Below are 21,068 nucleotides of genomic sequence, written 5' to 3'. Positions count from 1 at the left end.
CATCATCTTTGTTGAATGACAGCACAGGTCAAAGGTCTTAAAACCACTATTTCATAGTGGCCAGATTTTCATAAAAATAATGCAGGCAGGCTGAACATGTTCAACTTTCCCTGATAAACGGTGTGTATATAAGTGAGTAAATAAGTACTATGACTGTAAACAATGTAGACACATTCTCACAATGTGCATAGTTATTACTGATCAGAATAAAGCCTAATTATTCCCTCATATTTGTTTCTCATTTGTGATAATTTATCAATATAAAACCTGTAAGGGATCCTTAAATTTAAGGGGGAAAAAATTACATTGAAAACAACAGTAACAACAAATATTCCAGGTTCACATTAAAAACAATCAGGAAACCAAACTGAGAAATTTAACAGCACATTCTGATGAAAGAAAAACAAGTGACATTCATGGCACAAGTTCTCATGGCATTAGTAATAACAACGCTGAAGGTCTAAGTAGTCATAATTATTGATGCATGTTAATATATATTTATTTTGGGACAGCAGGTCTATGGCAGCCTGCAGTTGGCCTCTCAGCTAGTGGGTGAATACCCTGGCATAGGCCCTAGAAATGCAAATGTATCATAGATGTGTTTGAAACTACTTCAGTAAGCTGATAAATTAGTTGTTTTCCCTAAAGGCATAACATAGTCTCAGCAGCAGTTAGTGTAAGCTGCAGGCTTCCATTTAACTGGACATTATGGTAACTGCTGAAAAGTGAAACAGGACAGTGGGAGGGGGACTGGGAGAGAGATCTGGAGTCACCTGTCACTCTTGTATCATGTGTCCAGTCTGCTCTGTGCAGTTAGGTTACTCCCATGCCAGCAGCTACTGTTTAGCCTGCCTTATCATTTCCCTAAAGGGAAGGTCAGCACATTTGTTGCTTTTGTAAATATATTAAGTGTTATATAAGTGTTATGAGCTATGGTCTGGCTTTTGTGGTACAATTAGTGTAGGATAATAATAGCCCACTTCTCATCACATTATCTCGCCTTCAACAGCTGTATTTTTGAACAATGCCCAGAGGTTACACCCTCAAAACCCCATATTTCTCCAGGCTGTCCACCCCCTCACACACAGAGCTCAGAAGCTACCATTGTACATACTGCAAAATGACATTGCATCTGGTCACCTATCCAGAGTAAAATACAAAGAAAGGGTACAAAAGTACATATAATAAAGTCTAGAACAATGTAGCAACAGAAACCCAGACAGTAACCTCAGACACTTTGGAGGGTGTGGTACATAATGAACATCAAAACAGCAACAGTGCCATGCCAATATCCACGATAAATTATGGCCTCTTGCATTATCTTGCCTTTGTATGTGTAACTGTTGCCAAGAGGCTCTCCTTTTTGTCAGAACTTTGGCTGTGTTCTCAGGCTGGTGCCTTTTGTTTGTTGGCTTTAAAAATAGATTACTTGTTTTTGTGAGTTTGTTTGCTCCTTCTTTTTACTTTTGTGAGAGGTGTTGGTCAATTTCTTTCATGTTCAAGTATTTTTTGTAATTTCTAAACAGAAATACATTTTCATGATTCAATTTTATGAATAATCATGTGGAGCATTTCCAGTTAAAGCAGGTGCTGTACAGCACAATGGAAGCAAAGGTTAATGCACAGGTAAGACACAATGTAGCCAATTAGCCATTAGAAACCCCAATGAGGCAGAAGCATGTACATACTTTTACTTTTTATTTCATTGCATTTTGACTTGTCAACTAAACTGAGTGCTTCTACACATTCATCTGGCATATTGGCAACATTTGGGTTTAACTTTGTGGAAGTGATGGTTGTCCACCTTTGCCACAGTACAGTAACTGTGTTAGCACTGCTGAAGCACCTGTTAGCCATGAACAGTTATTGTCACAGTATGTTTTGTGGGGGATATCAACAGTCAGATGTCAGAATTGAGAAGAGAGAAATCTTTCACGTTCCTTGGCAGTGAAGGTGTTACCTTTAGTAATCCCATCATAAATGTAGTCACACCTTGATAGCTGGAGAGCCATCAGTATCAGTGGTAGCTGTAGGAGCAGCACTGATGGGAGAAATGAGGAAGGGGGTAGCATGAATCTCACCTCTGCACATTATCCTGCTGTATGTGTGAAAATGCCTGCTCATTCACTCATAATCATGAGCCAAGCACCTCAGCAGCCAAAAACTCTGTGTTTGAAGTTTGAAGTCCCCAAAAATACCAATACACCATGAATGGTCTTTGTTTTGGAAATGTATGTCGCTCTGGATAAGAGTGTCTCCTAAATGAGAAAGGTATATAATATACAGCATATAAATATTACTATCACCTCTACAAATCTGTAGGTTAAAAAGAAACTAACATGGACTTCCCTATTTACTCCACCAGATGTCACTCAAGACCATGTGAAACAACAGTCAACGGTGTCCCACATAAGCAAACCCACTTTTCTCTTATAGTGGCGAACAGTGAAAATATGTCAATTTGTACTATTGTAGTTAAAGATGAATAAATCCTGGTATACATGGCAGCAGCAGCAGTAGTGGTGGCGGCCACTGAGTGCTGATCACCTTGTCTTGTGGGGTTCATATCTCTGCACACACACATTTCTGTTGTACCCATAACCACGGTACATAATTCAGCCCCATTAAAGGGACACAGAATCTGTAACTATACTGTCCTGGCAAAGGGTACTTTTTGAGGCCATGAGTGTTACTATTCCAAGCATTTCGGAGCCACAGCCAGCGCATCACTAATGTAATTTTGCCTTTACTTTTTTGGTGGTTAATAGAAGTGATTTACACTTCGCTGCGGGCTTAAATGAAGTATGTGCTCTCCCGTCCACCCTTCCACTGTCGTTCAAGGAGGGGGGAAGTGACATCACCTTTGGAGCCAATTCCTGTCTGGAAGCCTAGACTGTCTCTTATTGTCTGATTGCAAGTTCTCCAAGCATACCACAAACACCGGGGTTATCGCCTTATTGTTCAACGCTTGACACGAGCGTCGCATGATCAGATGGCACTCTATATGTATCTTTCAGGTGCAGTCATAATGTAGGTTATATTCTGGGTGGCAACGGTGCATATTGGGGGTTCACAGGAAGAAAAATCTCCTAATTACTTTAACCCACTTTCTCCAGATCTCTCGGTTCACTCCGTCCATGTGCCTGGCATGCTCCGGGATCATAATTTCGATTTAAAACACATGAAGGGAAATCCTAGCTCAGGAAACTCTTTTTAATGGCTAGATCTGGGATGTAGGAATGCAGCGAATGATTGAATACGCTAGAATGCCAAGAACGTTCAGGTCTAGCCTAACATTATGTAATCAACTGTTCCCGCTCCATATTATACAGTCTGGAAAAGACTTGAAAAATCCGAAAAAGCAACAAACCTTAAAATTATCCTTAAAAAACCATACTTTTAAGCTGCAGTTATTGTTTTTCACCACCGCAGATGTAGAAAATGCAATCAATTTGATGATTTTTTTATTTCTTTCTTCACTTTGATCACGCGACAAGATCGTTAAATGTCTTTGACGTTTTTAACGAAATGACGAGTCTTTCTTTACACACGGATGTGTGAAATCCTATATTTCCTCGCAGTCCTGGAACATATGGATTCTATAGGAATTCGGGCCGTACGGTGGAATGCTTTATTATTTATGTGATTAAGTCATGTCTGGTCCCATCCGTCTCCACCTGCTCTCCTGCTCCGAGGATCCGAGTGAAGACGTTTGCTTATTGACCGAATCCTCACAAGTGCCACTCCTGTTCAGGATAGCCACAGCTGGAGGAGAGGGGTTTGACTGCTCCTTGGTCAACATTTAGTTTAGGGTCGCTCTAAGTGGGGCACCTTAACTTCTTGGCCAGCCTAATACCATATTAATGTTACATCCATTAGATGCAAGCACATGATCAAAAGTTAAAAGCAATGCTTCGGTCTGATCTTCAACAAAAAGGCTTTCATGATAAAACATTCATTAAAAAAGAGTAGCTTGTAGGCTTATTGATCACGGAGCTGCACTTGCGGTTTGGGTCCGTTAGTGAAAGGCTGAGCAGATGGAGGTCTCCCCAAAGTCCCTACAGGCTGTCTTGGTTTCCCATGATCCCACCCCCTTAGGTAACAGCATTCCTGGGTTTGTCCACTTAGGTATTGGGGTTACCATAGGATGATCTGGGTAAGTTGGTTTTTGTACCATCTGAGCTCAGGAATATATAACATTTATTTGAGCTATTTATTGACTACTCAGGAGGTATTCACTGTTGATTGCCATGCTTGTGCTAGTGAATGTTTAAAGGTCTTAAGTGGTTGGGAACACACTGGAGAAATACCTTTGCTTGTGTCTTTCTCTTAGCCCAAATGCCTTTCCAACAATCCACTGCCTTCTCAAAATTCTCACAGGAGATGATCTGTTAAGGGGAGTCAAACCCAGATCAGTGTTCAGTGCAGTGGAAGCCTGACAGGTTAAGAGGTCAGTTTGAATGAAGGCCGACATACACAGTGGCTTCCCAGGACCAGCTCTGGGAAACACCACTATTGATACTGGTGTCTTTCTAGGACTTCCTGTCCCTCTCAAATGCCCTGTGCTTCTTCATTTGTCCTGGACCTTACCTCTTCCTGGGTCTTGATGACCAAGAGGTCATGCTTCAGCTGGACACTTAGCAGACAGGTGCAGGCTCTTTCTGCCCTCAGCAACAAATTCTGGATCAGAATCAAAATTTTTCACTAAAAGGAAGGGATCAGGACTGGGGGGATGGGCAAGCTGATCTTAGCACTGTTGTCATGAGGCAGTAAGCACCCAGAGTCAGGAGACCGGTCCATGGGATAGTGAGCGGGTATCAGTTACAGTGAGTCAGGACTCAGGAGGTGATGAGTTTGGAATGCATCAGACTCCTTTACCCTGGGTTAAAAATAAAATCCTTCTGCTGCACCAGAAACAGCTGAAACTCCGGTGCAATCAGCAAGGAAAATGTTTATACTCTGGCCTACCCTTCATTTCACAGGCATAGCCCACTCTGGTCCCCATGGATACCCAATGCTATGATACCTTATGGGGTGACCTCTCTTGGCCCCATACTCGGCATTCTTCCAGTACCAAACGCAGCAAGCCAAATTTAAAAGAGACTGAAAACGGCAAGCAAAGTAATTTGGGAAGTGCGTTTCCCTGCGCTAACGCTATAGGGAACAACCTCCAAGCTGCGGTTTCAGTGGCAGAATACACTGATGTTTACTGCAGTGCTAGAATGTGCGGACAAGCCTCGCGAGCCCTTTACAAATAGTCTGCTGAGATCCAAGAGGCAGAGCGTTTGAAACTGATTTGAAATGGATCACAAAAGGTCTCGAATGATGGGGATCACTTTGCTCAAACGTCTCAATCGGCACTCCAGCAAAAGCCCAACAGAAAGCTACATGTTTGCAGGGGGCACGGGCAGGCCCAGCAATTTCCATGCACAAGGACCAGCTGAATTAAGATATTTGTTTTGTTTCTGCTGCCCAGTGGTTGAGTGAGATTGCAGATGTCAGGCAGCAGGAACCGGAATATCTGTTCTCTCTTTTTTTTTGATGAAGAGACAGTGCGTGGTAGACGAGTGGAAGTGGAGCCATTTTTCAATGATTTTCAGTCTCCGCTCTCTCTTGGAGCGAGGCCGGGTAGAGAGCGCTGCACGGGGTCAAGCTGAGGTCGGCTGGTCCATGTCTCGGCTGTCCATTAGACGGTTATGTAGCGTATTATTTCATCAGTGGGAGTGATAGACCAGCAAAAATGAATCACTACCCCCCCCCCCCCCCCCCCTTCCCGATGCGAGTGATCAATAAGGAAAGATCATTAAAATGAATAGATGCGTGTCTCTTTCTCTCCGGTTGCTAATTGTGAAATCAGTGTCAGGGGAAGGAAGATTGAAGGAGTAGAAGGGCTTAAAAGGATCTTTGGGCTGTCAGGAACTCATCTGGCAGATCAGGGGGAATCTCTGAAGACAAGCGCTCTTTCTTTGCAACTCCTTAAGGCTCTGCATTTAAACCTTTGAGTGGTGTGGATGCTCAATGCAATCATAGTCATGTTCCCGCTCAACACAGTCATGTGAACTCATGCAGATATGAGCTGGAGATAAATATTGCATGAACATTTCACTAGTCTCGGTAATAAAAAAATTGGAGCTTGAAGTTCCATAGGATGAAGACAATGGATCCTATTGATTGAACACCTCAGAAGTTCACAAGTCATTTGATTGGTCTGATATCTCCATCCCCTTGGAAGTCAACTAACTTGAGCAAGACACTTATATTGAAATCAAATAGAATGAATGCAAATGGAGAATAAAAGAGGAGGTCATGCACTTACTTTTTTTGCCATGCCACTTGAGCGTCTCTTAAAAGTAATTTGCCAAAAGGATGATGATAGGCCACCCCACCAGGAGGCTAAATGCTACCATGCTACATTTGGGAAAGAACAAACCCTCGCTTCCCTTGCCTTTGTTCCTAAAAATCCAAGACCGCATGAAGACAAAAAAAAAAAGAAAATTCTTATAAAACCAAAAAATATCAAGGTCCTGCATGGTCAAACAATCATCTCGTTTAATGTCACCCCTGTGGTATGGTCGACGTGCCCTTCTCAATGGCGGTGCATCCACAATTTACGGCACACAGATGTTCAAAGGGAGTTGGGGATAAGGGCTGCATGGCTTAAGCGAATCCCAGGACTTCTCCGCTTCTGCCTTTGTGCTTAGTTTATAAAAGCCAACGTAAGAGGCGCTCTGGGATTACAATAGGAAAAGAAGAGATCTAATAAAGATGGATAGATGAGCTGTAACTTCTGAGCACTTCTGCATGTCAGGTGAAGGAAAGATGGAACACCCTGCCTCTTTAGGCATGTGTTATAACAGTATGCATAGTATTATATATTATGGTAGTATACTATTTAATACTGTAGTTTTGAGTATAGCATTTTTATTGTATAGTAGCCACTCATTTCTACACCACAGTGCATTTTAAGCATGACATATAGGAACAGATGTGTATCTGGCCAATTCCTGTTTGTTGCCTTGCTCAGGGAATTGCAGTGACACGGTGGGGGTTTGAACCTGCAGCTCTCAAGTGTAGTTCTCTGACCTTGAGATCACACTGCCACCTATCATCATCACAGTGATCTTTCACTGAGATCACACTGCCACCTACCATCATCACAGTGATCTTTCACTGAGATCACACTGCCACCTACCATCATCACAGAGATCTTTCATGTGCTCAGAGAGCTCACTGCCACCTACCATCATCACAGTGATCTTTCACTGAGATCTCACTGCCACCTACCATCATCACAGTGATCTTTCATGTGCTCAGAGATCTCACTGCCACCTACCATCATCACAGTGATCTTTCACTGAGATCTCACTGCCACCTACCATCATCACAGTGATCTTTCACTGAGATCTCACTGCCACCTACCATCATCACAGTTATCTTTCACTGAGATCACACTGCCACCTACCATCATCACAGTGATCTTTCACTGAGATCTCACTGCCACCTACCATCATCACAGTGATCTTTCACTGAGATCTCACTGCCACCTACCATCATCACAGTTATCTTTCACTGAGATCACACTGCCACCTACCATCATCACAGTGATCTTTCACTGAGATCACACTGCCACCTACCATCATCACAGTGATCTTTCACTGAGATCTCACTGCCACCTACCATCATCACAGTGATCTTTCACTGAGATCACACTGCCACCTACCATCATCACAGTGATCTTTCATGTGCTCAGAGATCTCACTGCCACCTACCATCATCACAGTGATCTTTCACTGAGATCACACTGCCACCTACCATCATCACAGTGATCTTTCACTGAGATCACATTGCTACCTACCATCATCACAGTGATCTTTCATGTGCTCAGAGATCTCACTGCCACCTACCATCATCACAGTGATCTTTCACTGAGATCACACTGCCACCTACCATCATCACAGTGATCTTTCATGTGCTCAGAGATCTCACTGCCACCTACCATCATCACAGTGATCTTTCATGTGCTCAGGTAATCATTGTTTATTACTACTGGTTGTGGTAGTTGCTCCTGTGATTTGCATTGTAATATATACTGTGTATATATAAATGATATATATAAATGGATATATACATTCATTCCCATGATGGGAATGAATGAAAAAAAGAATAAATAAATAAATAGAACCCAGTGCAATAGTAGGTTTTAGGAAAAACATCTGGTCTCTGACCACTACAATGACTGCTGGCAGCAGAGTTGTCTTTTGGCCCATTTGATTTCAATCATGCAGGTTAGCAAAGTTTGTTTTTGCTTAGATCTGATATTGCTTATCTGGTTGAATGTTGACCTAGCTGAATCTTACAAACACACACACACACACACACACACACACACACACACACACACACACACGCACACACACACGCACACACACACGCACATGCAATCCACACAAGGGAGCTGTGACAAAATGAGAGAATCCATGCAGCACAGTGCGTTTTTGTGCTTCTTTATTGTATATACAGACACAAAAAACAGGGTATTTGCAAACATTACATTATCATCTGTCAGAGGTAACCATAACATATAAATATCATAACAACTTGACGTAAAAGATGAAAGGTTGGATATAAAAACACGTTAGAGAGAGAAAAAAAGGGTGTGACTGGCGCTTTAAATAGAGAGGCTATTTCTGGGATGGCTTGGACGAGCAGGCGGAGCGTGGCGCGGCCTGCGTTCCGTCACCACGGTGACGGCGGATTTGGAATTTCGCTCCATGGAAAAAAGTCTGGTGGAGTGGCAGGTGGTACACAGGAGCATGGCACAGGTCCCATGGCAGACGGCTGCTTTTCCCGTGACCAGCGGACCCCCCTCATGCCCCGCAAATGCGCAGAGAGACGTCACCGAAGGCTGTAGAACCCCCTCGCTTCGCTTTATTTTTAATTTCTATAAATACTTTGTCGTGACCGTCGCTCGCAACTCAAAGTACTGACGGCCTGGCTGGAAACAGCCATGTTCAAGCACACGCTGTTAAGTTTTCCAGGTAAGCTGATATGAGTTCTAACAAATAGCGAGGCGTTCCCAGACTTGCAGGTGACCCTTATGAAACAAAATCTTGGACTATAAGGAATAAGGAGTGTGTGTCAAGATATTCACCACATCTTATAAATTATGCCAATGGTTGTCACTTTCACACATACAATGCTATGCATGTATTGTGGAACATATTTGGCAGCATTGGGGACTTTTATAACATATTCCACAGCATATGTCTAGGATAAATATGAGGGCCAATAAATGATATACATGCAAGTAGTATGCAGTATGTTTGACACACAGTATATGGAAAAATGCATTCCTTAAAATGAGATTTTAAACTCTAAAATATACTACGCTTTAATCAGGGGATTGTGCTTCAGGGAAACTAACCTCATTTTTGAAAACCCTGCATTAAAAAATACCTCCCATATCAATTTCTGACTACTTCTGTTTCAGCATTTATTAGGCATACAGGGACAAATTTCATTCTTCCCAGGTTTTGCGTGGTCAATTGGTAAAACATAAGAAAATGAAACGCTGCAGAATCATGCAGAAGGTTTTAAACTAAAGTGTAGCCATATGGTCAAGGAATGAAAAGGGAAATAAAGAATACATTCAACATGCACAGACAAATAAAAATTGCGGGGTAATTGATTCAATACGAGTATTTAACATGGAAAATATTGTTCCAATGTTCAAGGCAAATTTGCCACGCCGTTCCAGCACGTTATATCACCCAAGACAGTCAGAGGATCAAACATAACACATAATGTATGTTAATAACTGTGCCATAGGAAGACGAGTAAGTCATGATTTCTCACTCCTGGCATGTGGCAAAGACAGCAATATAAAACAGCCGGGGCTGACAAAAACCATGTTACAAGTTGCTTTGTAAAATGCCTATACACACTTGGAGCCACATTATATTCTTGTCTTCACAGTAATGTGCAAATATTACTAATATGGCTTTTTAAATATTTATTTTTTTTGAAGACCATGAAACACCCTTTTAAATTCCCATAAATATTTCATATTCAGGAGGAGATACAGTTCACTGTGTGCCAGACTGTAAGAGAGTTAGAGTTACAATCATGTCTAGCTGAAACAAGGAAGGATAAGGCACAATATATAGTTATCCCATACTTAACCATGCTACCACATAATCTATGAGTGGAAAAGTCATTCCTATGCATTTAATTAGCTATGTAATGGTATAGTAAGCTAAATTATAATTAGCATCAGTACTGCTAGCATGCTCTTGAAAGATATTTACAATGTACAAATAATCACTTTAGACAATGCGGAAGATCTTGGATCTTCTACAAGAAGAGATCTTGCAGTTTGGTTTGATATTTGCCATCCTTTCTTTGGGTAAGCTGACAGAATTTGGACGTGCAGATACAGAAACCAGTTCAGTTAGGAAATACTATCTAAAGTGCATACATTCTCTGAGAAGCCTATCTATAACTACACTTTCTAATAGCCAATGTTAGAAGCTTGAACAATAATTCCACCAAAAGTAAAATCCTTTGGTATCAAGAAATCCATTATTGCCAGCTTAAGTCTTCTTCCCTCCAGATTAAAAAAAATGAGAAAGGCAGAATAAACTTGGGATATATTAGTTATGAAACAACGATTGTATTTACATGCATGCTCACTTGCATTTAGTCTTACAAAAATGCTGGGCCTGGAGGCTTGAAATATTCTTATGTATAGTTTGAAAACGTCTCTCTGGTTTCCTGCAGGCAAACACACTACCATTTTCATCTCATTGCTGTTTAGAGGAAAGCCTTTAAAGTGAGTACAAACACTGGAAAAAGCCTGGTTCAGTTTCACTATGAACATGCTGGGTACACTTTTGGTGATAGACTGACGTGGCATGTTTGACTTTAATTCCTGGCACTCAAACAAGCACAATCCTTCCCAGTGGGTAAGACGATTTTTATTCACATTCACCATCCAGGCTTTCACTTCTGATTGGACCATCTGGCCTCTGAGACCCTACACTGTGCAGACATTAAAGGACTTCCTAATTCTAATTGTTTTGTCATGAAGAGCAAAATACATTGGTTCTGTTTGATCACTGATCGGCATATCATGGATGGAGCTCCTCTAAGTGCTTCTTGCCTCTGACTGGTTTTAAGTTCATTTTACATTTACAACCAGACCTCAGCTATGTGAAGTTTTCAACTCCTAACTACTCCTCAGCTACAGTGGAGAGATATGAAAATGGTGTTGTATAAACCCTGGCAGCACGATTGATTCATTACTCAGAGAGAGCAATAGGACAACGACAGGAAACATCAGCTAACAAAGAATTGCTATACAAGGTTAAGGCATACATTATTGGTACATTTTCTACAAAGTACATTAGGCATACTTAATTATCAATGGACCCTAGGACAGAGATAATAAAGGCAATGCAAGTACAATCCTTGGACTTTGCTTCCAGCTTTTTTTGTATTCCTGTAAACATCATTAAAACAAAAATGACAATAATATTGGTAATAAATGTGACCGGTCTAAAAACAAAGGAACAGATTAGCGGCTCGGTTTGCTGGCGATGTAAGGCACCTCTTTGGCTGTTCCATTCTGACAAGAAGCTACAACCGAAATAGTGCCGCTCAAGCTTCTTTAGACCATTCACTGTCCTGTTGTGCCACTCGTGCAAAGAGCAGTTCATTTTTATGATATCAAAACAGAATTCTTGGTCCATGGAAGAGCATCTCTTTTTTTAAGGCAGAGTGGATTGTGGGAGAAGTTGTTTTTTTTTCTCTCTCTCTCTTTCGAGGTAAGGCTTTCAAACAAAACATTCAATCACAATGTAGTTGTGTAGTTTGAAAACTTAAAAGTATATTTTCCACAGACACAGCACGTTCCAGATTGCGATAGTAAGAAAACTGGGTCCTTGGTTGTCCTGGGGTGATGTGTGGGGGTCCGTGGGGCCCTGACAGGTCACTGACTTTTGTTTAGGATCGACCATGTCCCCTTTTCTTCCTGTGTCTGTGGTGACCTGCAGTAAGTGTTCAATTGGATGCGTTTGCTGGTCTCAAACATCTAGGCATGGCTGTGGACCGAGATGCTGGAGAGGTCGTTCCGTATGATTTCATTGACTGTGGAGAAGACACACAAAGAGAAAAGTATATGTTAATAACAACTGCATGCAGTTAAAAAGGTTCTTTGTAATGTCTGACAGGTGAGAAACTTTGGTTCTATTTCATATATCCAGGCATTCATCAAATGGGCTAAATCGCATGGCATAATCGACATGCACAGACTTCAAGTCAAAAATTGTGTTTCTGTCTCTTTGGCTGATGTGGTTGAGAGAATAAAGAGATTGTGTAAACTGGGCATTTGTCATGACAGTCACTCTTTGACATTCTATCATCTTTGAACTTGAGAACAGCAAAATCAAATGTTTTCAATCGGTACCAATATCCACAACTGTCTGGAGACAGGAGTCGTTTAACTGTAAGTGTAAACATAGCCCATGTCATCTGACGTGGTAACAGTGTGAGAAACGCAAGCGCCGGTCCCTCTGGAGCCCTCCCCTCGCGGTCTTGTCTCCCCCGTTTTCCTGCCCGCCACCGGCCCCTCGCGGTTCCCACAGTCGAGATGCCGGCCCCGCTCTTTATCGGCAGCACTCTCTGGCCAGGGAGAAGGAAATGACTGGACACAGCAGGGGCCGGCCGGGCAGAGTAAACAGCGCTGTGTCCGTGGGCCCTACGATAAAGGGAGATACGCGGTGGCCAGGCCACCTCCTCGTCCGACACTAACTCCCCTTTCCCGACACCAGCCGTGCAATGAAGTCACACTCAGCCGTGTGGAGCCAGGACAGGAAGATCTCTCTCTCTCTCTATCCTTCTCTCTGGCTCTCTCTCTCTATATCCTTTTCTTTTTCTCTGTCCCCCTCTCTCTACCTCTTTTCCCCCCATTTCCTCAGTCCCATAATCTGCCTCTCTCTTTCCCCTCCGATTGCCAAACAGTATCAATCTTATCACAACCAGCTCCTGATTCTCTGAATTCATTATTTTTACAGTACTGTGTACTAGGAGTTGAGCTACTGTATGCTGATTTTGAATGAAAGTGACATGAATACGTGAACAGGACTTTCTCAATCACACAATCACCAGCAGACATGTCAGAGCAATTAATTCCTATAAATGTCTAATACATATATATATATATATATGTATACACAGAGAAAGATAGAGTGATCTGCTGGTGATTAAATTTCATTAATTGGTGAAAGGTCATGTCCATTCTTTTGTAAGATGACACTCCGTACCTAGCACTGCCTTATAAGGTAATAATAACAAACAAGTCAAGTCAGAACAGAAGAACAGAAGCTCTCAAATTCCACTGAATTTTGTGACCTCTAGATTTGCATTATTTGCTGGACAACAGCCCCCCCCTACACACACACACTTACTTGTTCCATATGACGTTAACTGAGTTTGTTTCCAGTGTGAAGGAGGAAATTTTAGTTACTTGATATCATGAGAGAAAAGTAATGCAGTGATTGAGTAGATTACAAGGTCTTGCATGTTGCATCCTAGCCCAGTGGTGAAGCTGAGTCATTCACAGATATTAAATCAATCACTGCTTTTCTACTCTTAATGACAAATAATAGACATGCTTTAGTTAAAATAAATAAATTCACACATAAAATGTATGTGTTTATGATGTTCAAATGCCCACTGAAGGTATTCCTCTGGAATGCAAAATCAAACAAAAAATCTGTATTTTTTGTTTATTTTTACTGAAATTTAACTGGGGTTTGTGACATACTATTAGGACAGCCTAAAATATACATAAATATATGGTTGAGAATTCAATGCAAATTGTATGGGATAAAATACATCTTTTGTTTTCCAATTCTGTTGTAAAGAATACTTATCAGTGGTAAAAAGAGCAGTTTTACAATCAAAATCAGCAATAACTATGAAATGACATGTAATCAAGGGACATGGCCGATGAATATTCTGACGTATGAAGTACATGTAATGTAAACACCTCAGACTTGTTTTTGATATTAATGTTTTGAATGTCTATTTTTGAACATATGCTGTTTATCGTTTGATAATTTTTTTGGTGTCAGGGAATTCTGTAAAACTTGTCATTGAGGTGCATTATGTTGGGGGGTGAGTCTGTAGTAAGATTCATGAGTAAGTCAACACTAATACAGAGAAGATAGTGTAAAACTGCCACTTCACTAGGGACTGTCTGCAAATGACTGCCTATTTACCACACGCAAGTAACTAAATTTAGGTGTTTTAAATATTACGAATAATGAACAAAGAAGGCATTACTTACAATTCAAAAGTAAACTTATTAGGGGTATTTCAGCTTTCTTTCTTGAAGTTGGATGTGAAAACTTTAAAATGCTATAGTGACGCTGGCAGTCATGAGGACTGACATTTTAAATTGTTTGCTCCTTTGTATGCGGTTCGAACAGAGAAACCACAAAGCGAGAAATGAAAACTCATAAGAAAACATAAACAGCCTGCTCTCTTCCTACACGCATATCATATCTAGGATTAACATTCACTTTCTGACAGTGTTTGGAACTCCCTACGGGGGAAAAAAAAAACACCCTCATCCAAATGGTGTTTTTACCTGTAACTGCCCCAGGCGTTAACAGGCGGTTACATGTAACAGATGTAACTATTATAAGATCAAACTGGAATGTCAGTCTTTCATGGCATTGTTCGACTCAAAACAACCCCTTGTGTAAATGCTTTTGAAGGAGGGGAACGAAAGTCAGCCGCTTGGCAACAGCAAAGCACCATATAGTTACCCTTTTTCAGAAAAAAGAGGCTTGCATTCTCTCCTCTCTTTAATCACGATAGCTCTGTGTCGTCTTTTTTCGAACATTTTTTGACACCTACAGCTCAACCGCAGCATCGTTTTCTTTTTTGACAACTAATATTTTCCACCTTCGCCCTCAGGTTTTCCACCGACTCAAAAAAAATGAAAATGAAGAAAAAAAAAAGTTCACAGGTAGTCATCTGACTCGGCCCTTGGAGGCCCGACACACGCGCACTTCTTCTCGTGACGTAAAGCAAGCCGCTGAAACAGGATGTGGCCAACTGTTAGACCGCACGGCTTTAAAACAGGGTTATTTATAGCTGGCTAATGCTGCAGATCATTTACTGCTCACCTATCTTGGGGAACACATCTTTTTTTTTGGAAAATAAATTCAAATGATTAACATTCTTTTATCACAAAAATAAAATGTAGGCAATATTCCATGTAACATATTGCTGGTCATCACTTTTTCACCACGTTCTGAGAGAGCATCAACAGCTTTGCTTGATACAACATTGTATACCATAATTAACTATATATTTTTTGTTTTTGCCTCAATATTTCCTCCCTCCTACTTATATGGTATAATTTGAGGCCTTCTTGCTGCTTGAGTATGGGTATGATTTCCACTGCTATTTGCAAGGCCTTTATTCCTTTATACCCTCAGCTCCTTTAATGATAAATTTTGGCATGTATGATGCAGCACCTTTCTTTCTAGCATCTGGTAGTCCTTTAGAACAAGCAAAACTCATCGTAATCAATCAATTAAATCCACAACTAATGCATATCACCCACGCATGAAGGTGATGATGACAATAATAAAGGTCATGTTTATTACTATTACTGCTAGATTTTATTTATCTGTTTACTTAATTGGCAGGCACTGTTACATAGGGTATAACTGGTATACATGGTGCCTTACATATTCACTTCGAGCTGCATATTTATTTAAACCGGAAGGTTAAGGGCCATGGTCAAGGGAATCAAACCAGCAACCTACTGATTGCACATGTCATGTCCTGCCCAGCGATGGTAGAGAGGGGTTTCACTGTAAAGCACTTGTAAAGTGGAGGTGTGTGCTGTACGTTCAGGTCCACCGCGGCAAGATCTTAGCACGCAGAGAATGCGGTGCCGCTATGAGACAGCAGCTCTTCCACATCCCAGGAAGAAACGCATTCTTCCGGAGTGATGAAAGCAAGAAAGAGGGTCACAGCACAGCCTCTTGCCGCATTCCTCTTCACTTGCGCAACAGCAAGCTGGAAGGTACTGCTGCTCTCCCCCCAGAATCCCCCCCCCCCATTTTGCTGTCAGCAGAGGGCTCCTCTGGTCCGAGCAGCTGGTCTGGTCCAAAGCAACCGGCAAGCTTGCCTTTGCGTAATCCTGCAAGGTGTGGAATGAATCCGCCTTCTCACTTTTTTCCATTGTTTTACCATAAACTAGACAACCTCAAATATTCCAGAACTGAAGGAATAAGACTGCTGTAAGAGCAAATGGAGAATGGAAAATGACAGCCTGAGCTGTTCCAGCTCTTGACTGGAAGTGCTGTAGATCGATGCAGATATTTCAGCTTCTGACATACTCTCCACAGGGTTATTGTGAAATGAATTCACTTCAATATGATGAGGATGAATGCTTTAACATGCTAAAGAAGGGATTTTAAGGCTGTCAGATTTACAGACAGTACTACTAACACAGAGCTCAACGATAAAGCTGCAACAGTCATACAAAATGCAAAATGTACTGGCTGCTGACCTGATTACAAAGACTTGCTCTGCATGACACTCCACACAACTGACTTTGGCTTAAAAACCTTTTATAAAAAACCTTTATAAAATGGCAGTGGCACATTTTATACAATACAATACTTTTTATATTGTTATTCATTATCAGAGTCTTTTGGGTAGTAGTCAGTATTACCAATAGTAATTGAAGCACTGTTCTTACACAGCTATTAATGTTAACATGGTATGGGCCGATAAATATTTCTCTTCTTGAATTTGATTTTCCATTGGAATTTTTTATCTGCTTTGTAACCATTTTTTCACCCAGAACTTTTTTCCACTTCAATTCCATATTACATGTCGTGGCTGTTTGTGGATTTGAACAGACAGTCCTGGGAGACTTCCTATTCTTCAACGGTGTGATGAATAAACAAACCATAAAGTAATGGAAAATTCAACCGAACAGGTTCCATCGATGAAAAAAGTGCACGGGCACACTCTCACACGCACACACACAAACACACACCTACGCATATACACACTCAGTGCAACCTCTGCCAAAAAAGAGACACACCTTTTATTACCTTCAGCACCTCGGATCAGCGCAAAACCTCAAACTTATTTTCGTCTCTGTAATCACAAAGCAGCCTCCACCACAGAGCAAGCTATTTTTGGAAGAAGTCTGTGACTGACACAATAAACAGGCCACTTTAATAAAACAGGTCACGCCCAGATCGCTCCCTGCAGCTGCCAGCAGTCAGCGGCATCGCTGGAAGGGCCCGTTGGGCAGAACAATGGCAGGTTTTTTTCCCCTCGCCTTGTTTCCCTGGGTGGGGACCGCTATCCGCCTCTCTCACGTTTACACAAGCGCTGCCCCCCCGCCATGTGCCCCAGCATATCTAACCTGCTGCTGGTAGAGACGCTTTCATTCCTTCCTGCAATGGATGATTCATTTAATTTGCTGTCCATTTCTTTCGCTTGCTGCTCTTTACAACAGACCCCCTGCATCCCCATTTTGTGGTGACCTGATTGGACCTAATTTTGGCTCCACACTGAGAGCCTGATTGGCATGAGGGCCAATCATATCGATAGAATGAGCGGTAGTCCTTTTCAGAGCCAGTGAAGTACAGACACCCGATGACTCTGTGAGTAATTTCTGTCAGGCAACATGTGCCCCTGACAAGCTCGCGTTTCTTGATGGATAGCCTATTTAAGACCTCATCTGACTGTTCCAGTAAGGGTGTGTTTTCTGTTAGTTTTCTCTCATCAATAAGTAATGTCTCCGGCATTATCAGTGACCCTGCATCTGGCGTGTTGTGCATTTTCGTCAGTTTCACTCACGGTGCTTAGCTGTCAGGCACTCGGTCCAGGCAACGGCCACCCAGGAGCTATGCTACTCTCCCAAAATTCACGTCAAAACACTCTGGTTTGAAGGGCAAAAATTAACCGCCATCATGAAGAAAAGTTATTCAGCATAAAAAGCTGCCCGTTTCCATGTTAAACATTGAAAGACTGTAAATTCAGAAAATGCTTTCCATATTTCATATCCATTCAACACAATTCTGTCTAAACAACAGCAATATGATACACATCAAGGAGGTTAACATTCCCATCACTGTGAGCACAAAAATTATCACCAAAATGAATGAAAATAATCTGCTTGCATTTCAAAAAGTAATACTAGAACTGAATTTGTTATGGATATTTGTTGGACAGTTATGGCCAAATGTTGATTGAATCCAGGCCTTAGTGAACAGCTAGGGTTAAAGCAAAGTCCATCAGATCAGCAGGACATTTTTTTCATTTATCTCAGAGTGGTATCATTGCTTAATTCATCTCCCAATACTGCCTGACATTGAATAAGCGTATCGAGTAGACAGGATCAAAGTGGATCGAGTGACAGATTAACTCCCTTCGTAAGGATGCTCTGTGGTTTAGGGAGACAAACAGACCCATGGTGCCAGGCAACTTCTTTCGCCTCATATTCCTGTATGTGTAATCCTAACCTTTGCTTCCTGAGAGCTCAGCACTGACTGGCACCTCCCTTCCTTTTGAGGATGGTAATAATGACTGTTATTTTCTACAGTTTTTCAGTTCTGGCCAATTCAGCTCTGCATTTAAATCGAGATGTCCTGCCAAATTTGTTTACAGACTGGTCACCTTCAGCAATGGCGTCCATGTAGTGTCACCTCAAAAGCCATCTGGTGTTGTCTTGTGAGAGGCAAAACCCTGGGAAAAGTGTGTGGCTGGACATAAAAAGTGTCTCTAAATCAGCTTTTCAAAATACACCTACTTGCATCAAACCAAAAACTTTCCCTGGGATTCACCTCTGCCATTTGAATGCCATCCAGCTGCTTTTGCCCTCAGAGAACATGAAAAGAATTTCAAGTTCCAAAAAGACATGGCAAGCTCTTATTTTTTTGAGAAAGGCCTTCATGCCCTTTTAAAGAGCACATCCACAGCCAGTGTCCACAACAATCCTTCGCCTGTTCAGTGCTGTATCTACACCCCAACGGGCTCATTTGTGGAGGCCTACATTGCACTTCAAGGATAGGCTCCTTCCTGAACAGCTGTTACTTTTACACTACTTGCTGAGCGCAGTGATGTAGGGTCAGGGCTTACACGCATTCATTAAGACAGCACCTGAACAGACTTCCTTTACTGGCATCTAGTGCATAAGAATGCAAGAAGTCTCTAAAATGTCTCTATAAAATACAGAAAAGGAGATTGATGTGACAGTTAGTCTGAGACCGAACTACCGCAATGAACTACCACATGGCAACCTGGATGCCATGCAGTAGTTCAGAACATTCTGTTTTATACTCATGGTAGCATTATGAAGAGATCTTGCCTTTGAATAATACCAAAACATGTTTTTTTATGCATCTGTATTACAATAAAACAAATAAAACAAAATGGCACTGATTGGTTTATTTATGAGATTATTTTATTACCAACAAAGCAAACAGCTAGAATGAAAAGGGAAAAAAAGGAACCTTATGACCTCATTTATCCCTGACATCAGTTAGGTATGGATGCTTCGCTCTGAAGTTGAAGCAATTGAATTTCCTGTTACATATTACTCTTTGTTTCCCCACAATATCAAATCTGCTCTCTCAGTTTCAGCATAAATGCTTTATGGACAATTTGCTGCCGCCCACACACGTCTTAAAATGATCAGGAGGAAGGGCGCGACCATTTAGGTTATCGTATTCCGTTGCACCGGTCCCAGCTGCCGGCACAGATGCGCGTGAGGTGTGGTGTCTAGATTTGTTGCGCGGCTCACGAATGGCGAATGGCAAGTGGTTGCTCGACCAGGTATCACAGGAAAACACTGAACCGCAAGCTATCGTGGGTGGAATGCAAGGTACGAGAAAACAGATCACAGTCAGACTTATCATGAGCACTGCAAAAATGTGCACAAGAACACAAAGGCACACACGCACATGTATACACACTCATACACATACACATGCACACACACACACACATACACATGCACACACACACACACACACACACACACACACACACACACTCACACATACACACGCACACGGACACACACACGCGGACACACACACACACACACACACACACACACACAAACACACACAGAAGTAATGTGTTTTTTCACCTGTCCCATATATTAATAACGTGTGCTCCTTAAGAATTATGGCTGAGACTTAAATCCACTACTAGCAAGAGAGAGAAATGTTACAGCACGACAATAGGTTCCAGACTAACAGATGGATCTGTAACTACCATACTCAACAAAGAAATTAATGAAGCAGTAAACATTCGTAATAGCCTACAATAAAGCTCAGATACGTCTTCAGTTGCAATGAAGTAAATGAACGTAAATGAAGTAAAACTGAATAAAATATTTTATCAATGTTAGACTTACATTTCAAAATTTCACAATAGCATTACAAACGGACAACAATAAATACCACCAAAGACCCCTCCTATGGCGTCTCATGGTGTCGCATTTAGAAAAACGGAGGAGCTGGCGATCTCTGATCCCCATGTGGAAGTGCTTAGCCGCTCAACTGAAGAGGGAGGGAGGGGGAAAAAGTGTAAAAGAAACTGAATTTGTTTGAATATGGAGCAGAGAAAACTGCACGGCTCTCTGGGTGATTTAATGACCTCCAACAGCTGCACAGCTGCGCAGATATTCTGCGTCCTGGTGCCTGGCCAATCCAGGCCCCTCCTTGCGCCAGCAAGTGCAACAATAGGAAAAAAAAAGGTGAAATTACACAGAGCCACGCTGGCAGGGAGTTATGCCTTGGATCCTACGGAGGAATTCCCTCTGGCCCAGCCTCGACTGGGGCTCCCAGAGCCTGGAAATCTCAAAACAGCAACCTCCTATGCATGGCAGTCTGATCGCAAATCGATTTGGTCCGTTTCTCCAAAACAACAAAGACAAAACGTTCAGTCTCCAGTCTCCAGCTGTGCTGTACGTGGCCTCACCCTACTTGATCCCTCTCTCCTATACAGCC

At 41.8% G+C, this 21,068-nt stretch overlaps 1 protein-coding gene across 1 annotated transcript in view; it reads right to left on the bottom strand.

Annotated features, from left to right (window-relative positions):
- Positions 1-10,371: 10,371 nt before the first annotated feature.
- The window catches only part of nfatc1 (nuclear factor of activated T cells 1), a 70,916-nt gene continuing 60,219 nt past the window's right edge, over positions 10,372-21,068 (bottom strand). The window contains exon 10 of the mRNA XM_036539223.1: positions 10,372-12,147. Coding sequence (XP_036395116.1) covers positions 12,092-12,147 — 56 coding nt within the window. The 3' untranslated portion in view covers positions 10,372-12,091. The remainder of the gene's footprint in view (positions 12,148-21,068) is intronic.

This window comes from Megalops cyprinoides, chromosome 10, assembly GCF_013368585.1.
Source record: "Megalops cyprinoides isolate fMegCyp1 chromosome 10, fMegCyp1.pri, whole genome shotgun sequence".
Lineage (NCBI taxonomy): Eukaryota > Metazoa > Chordata > Actinopteri > Elopiformes > Megalopidae > Megalops > Megalops cyprinoides.
The sequence above is the reverse complement of the archived record's forward strand: the minus strand, read 5'-3'. Positions and strand labels throughout refer to the sequence as shown.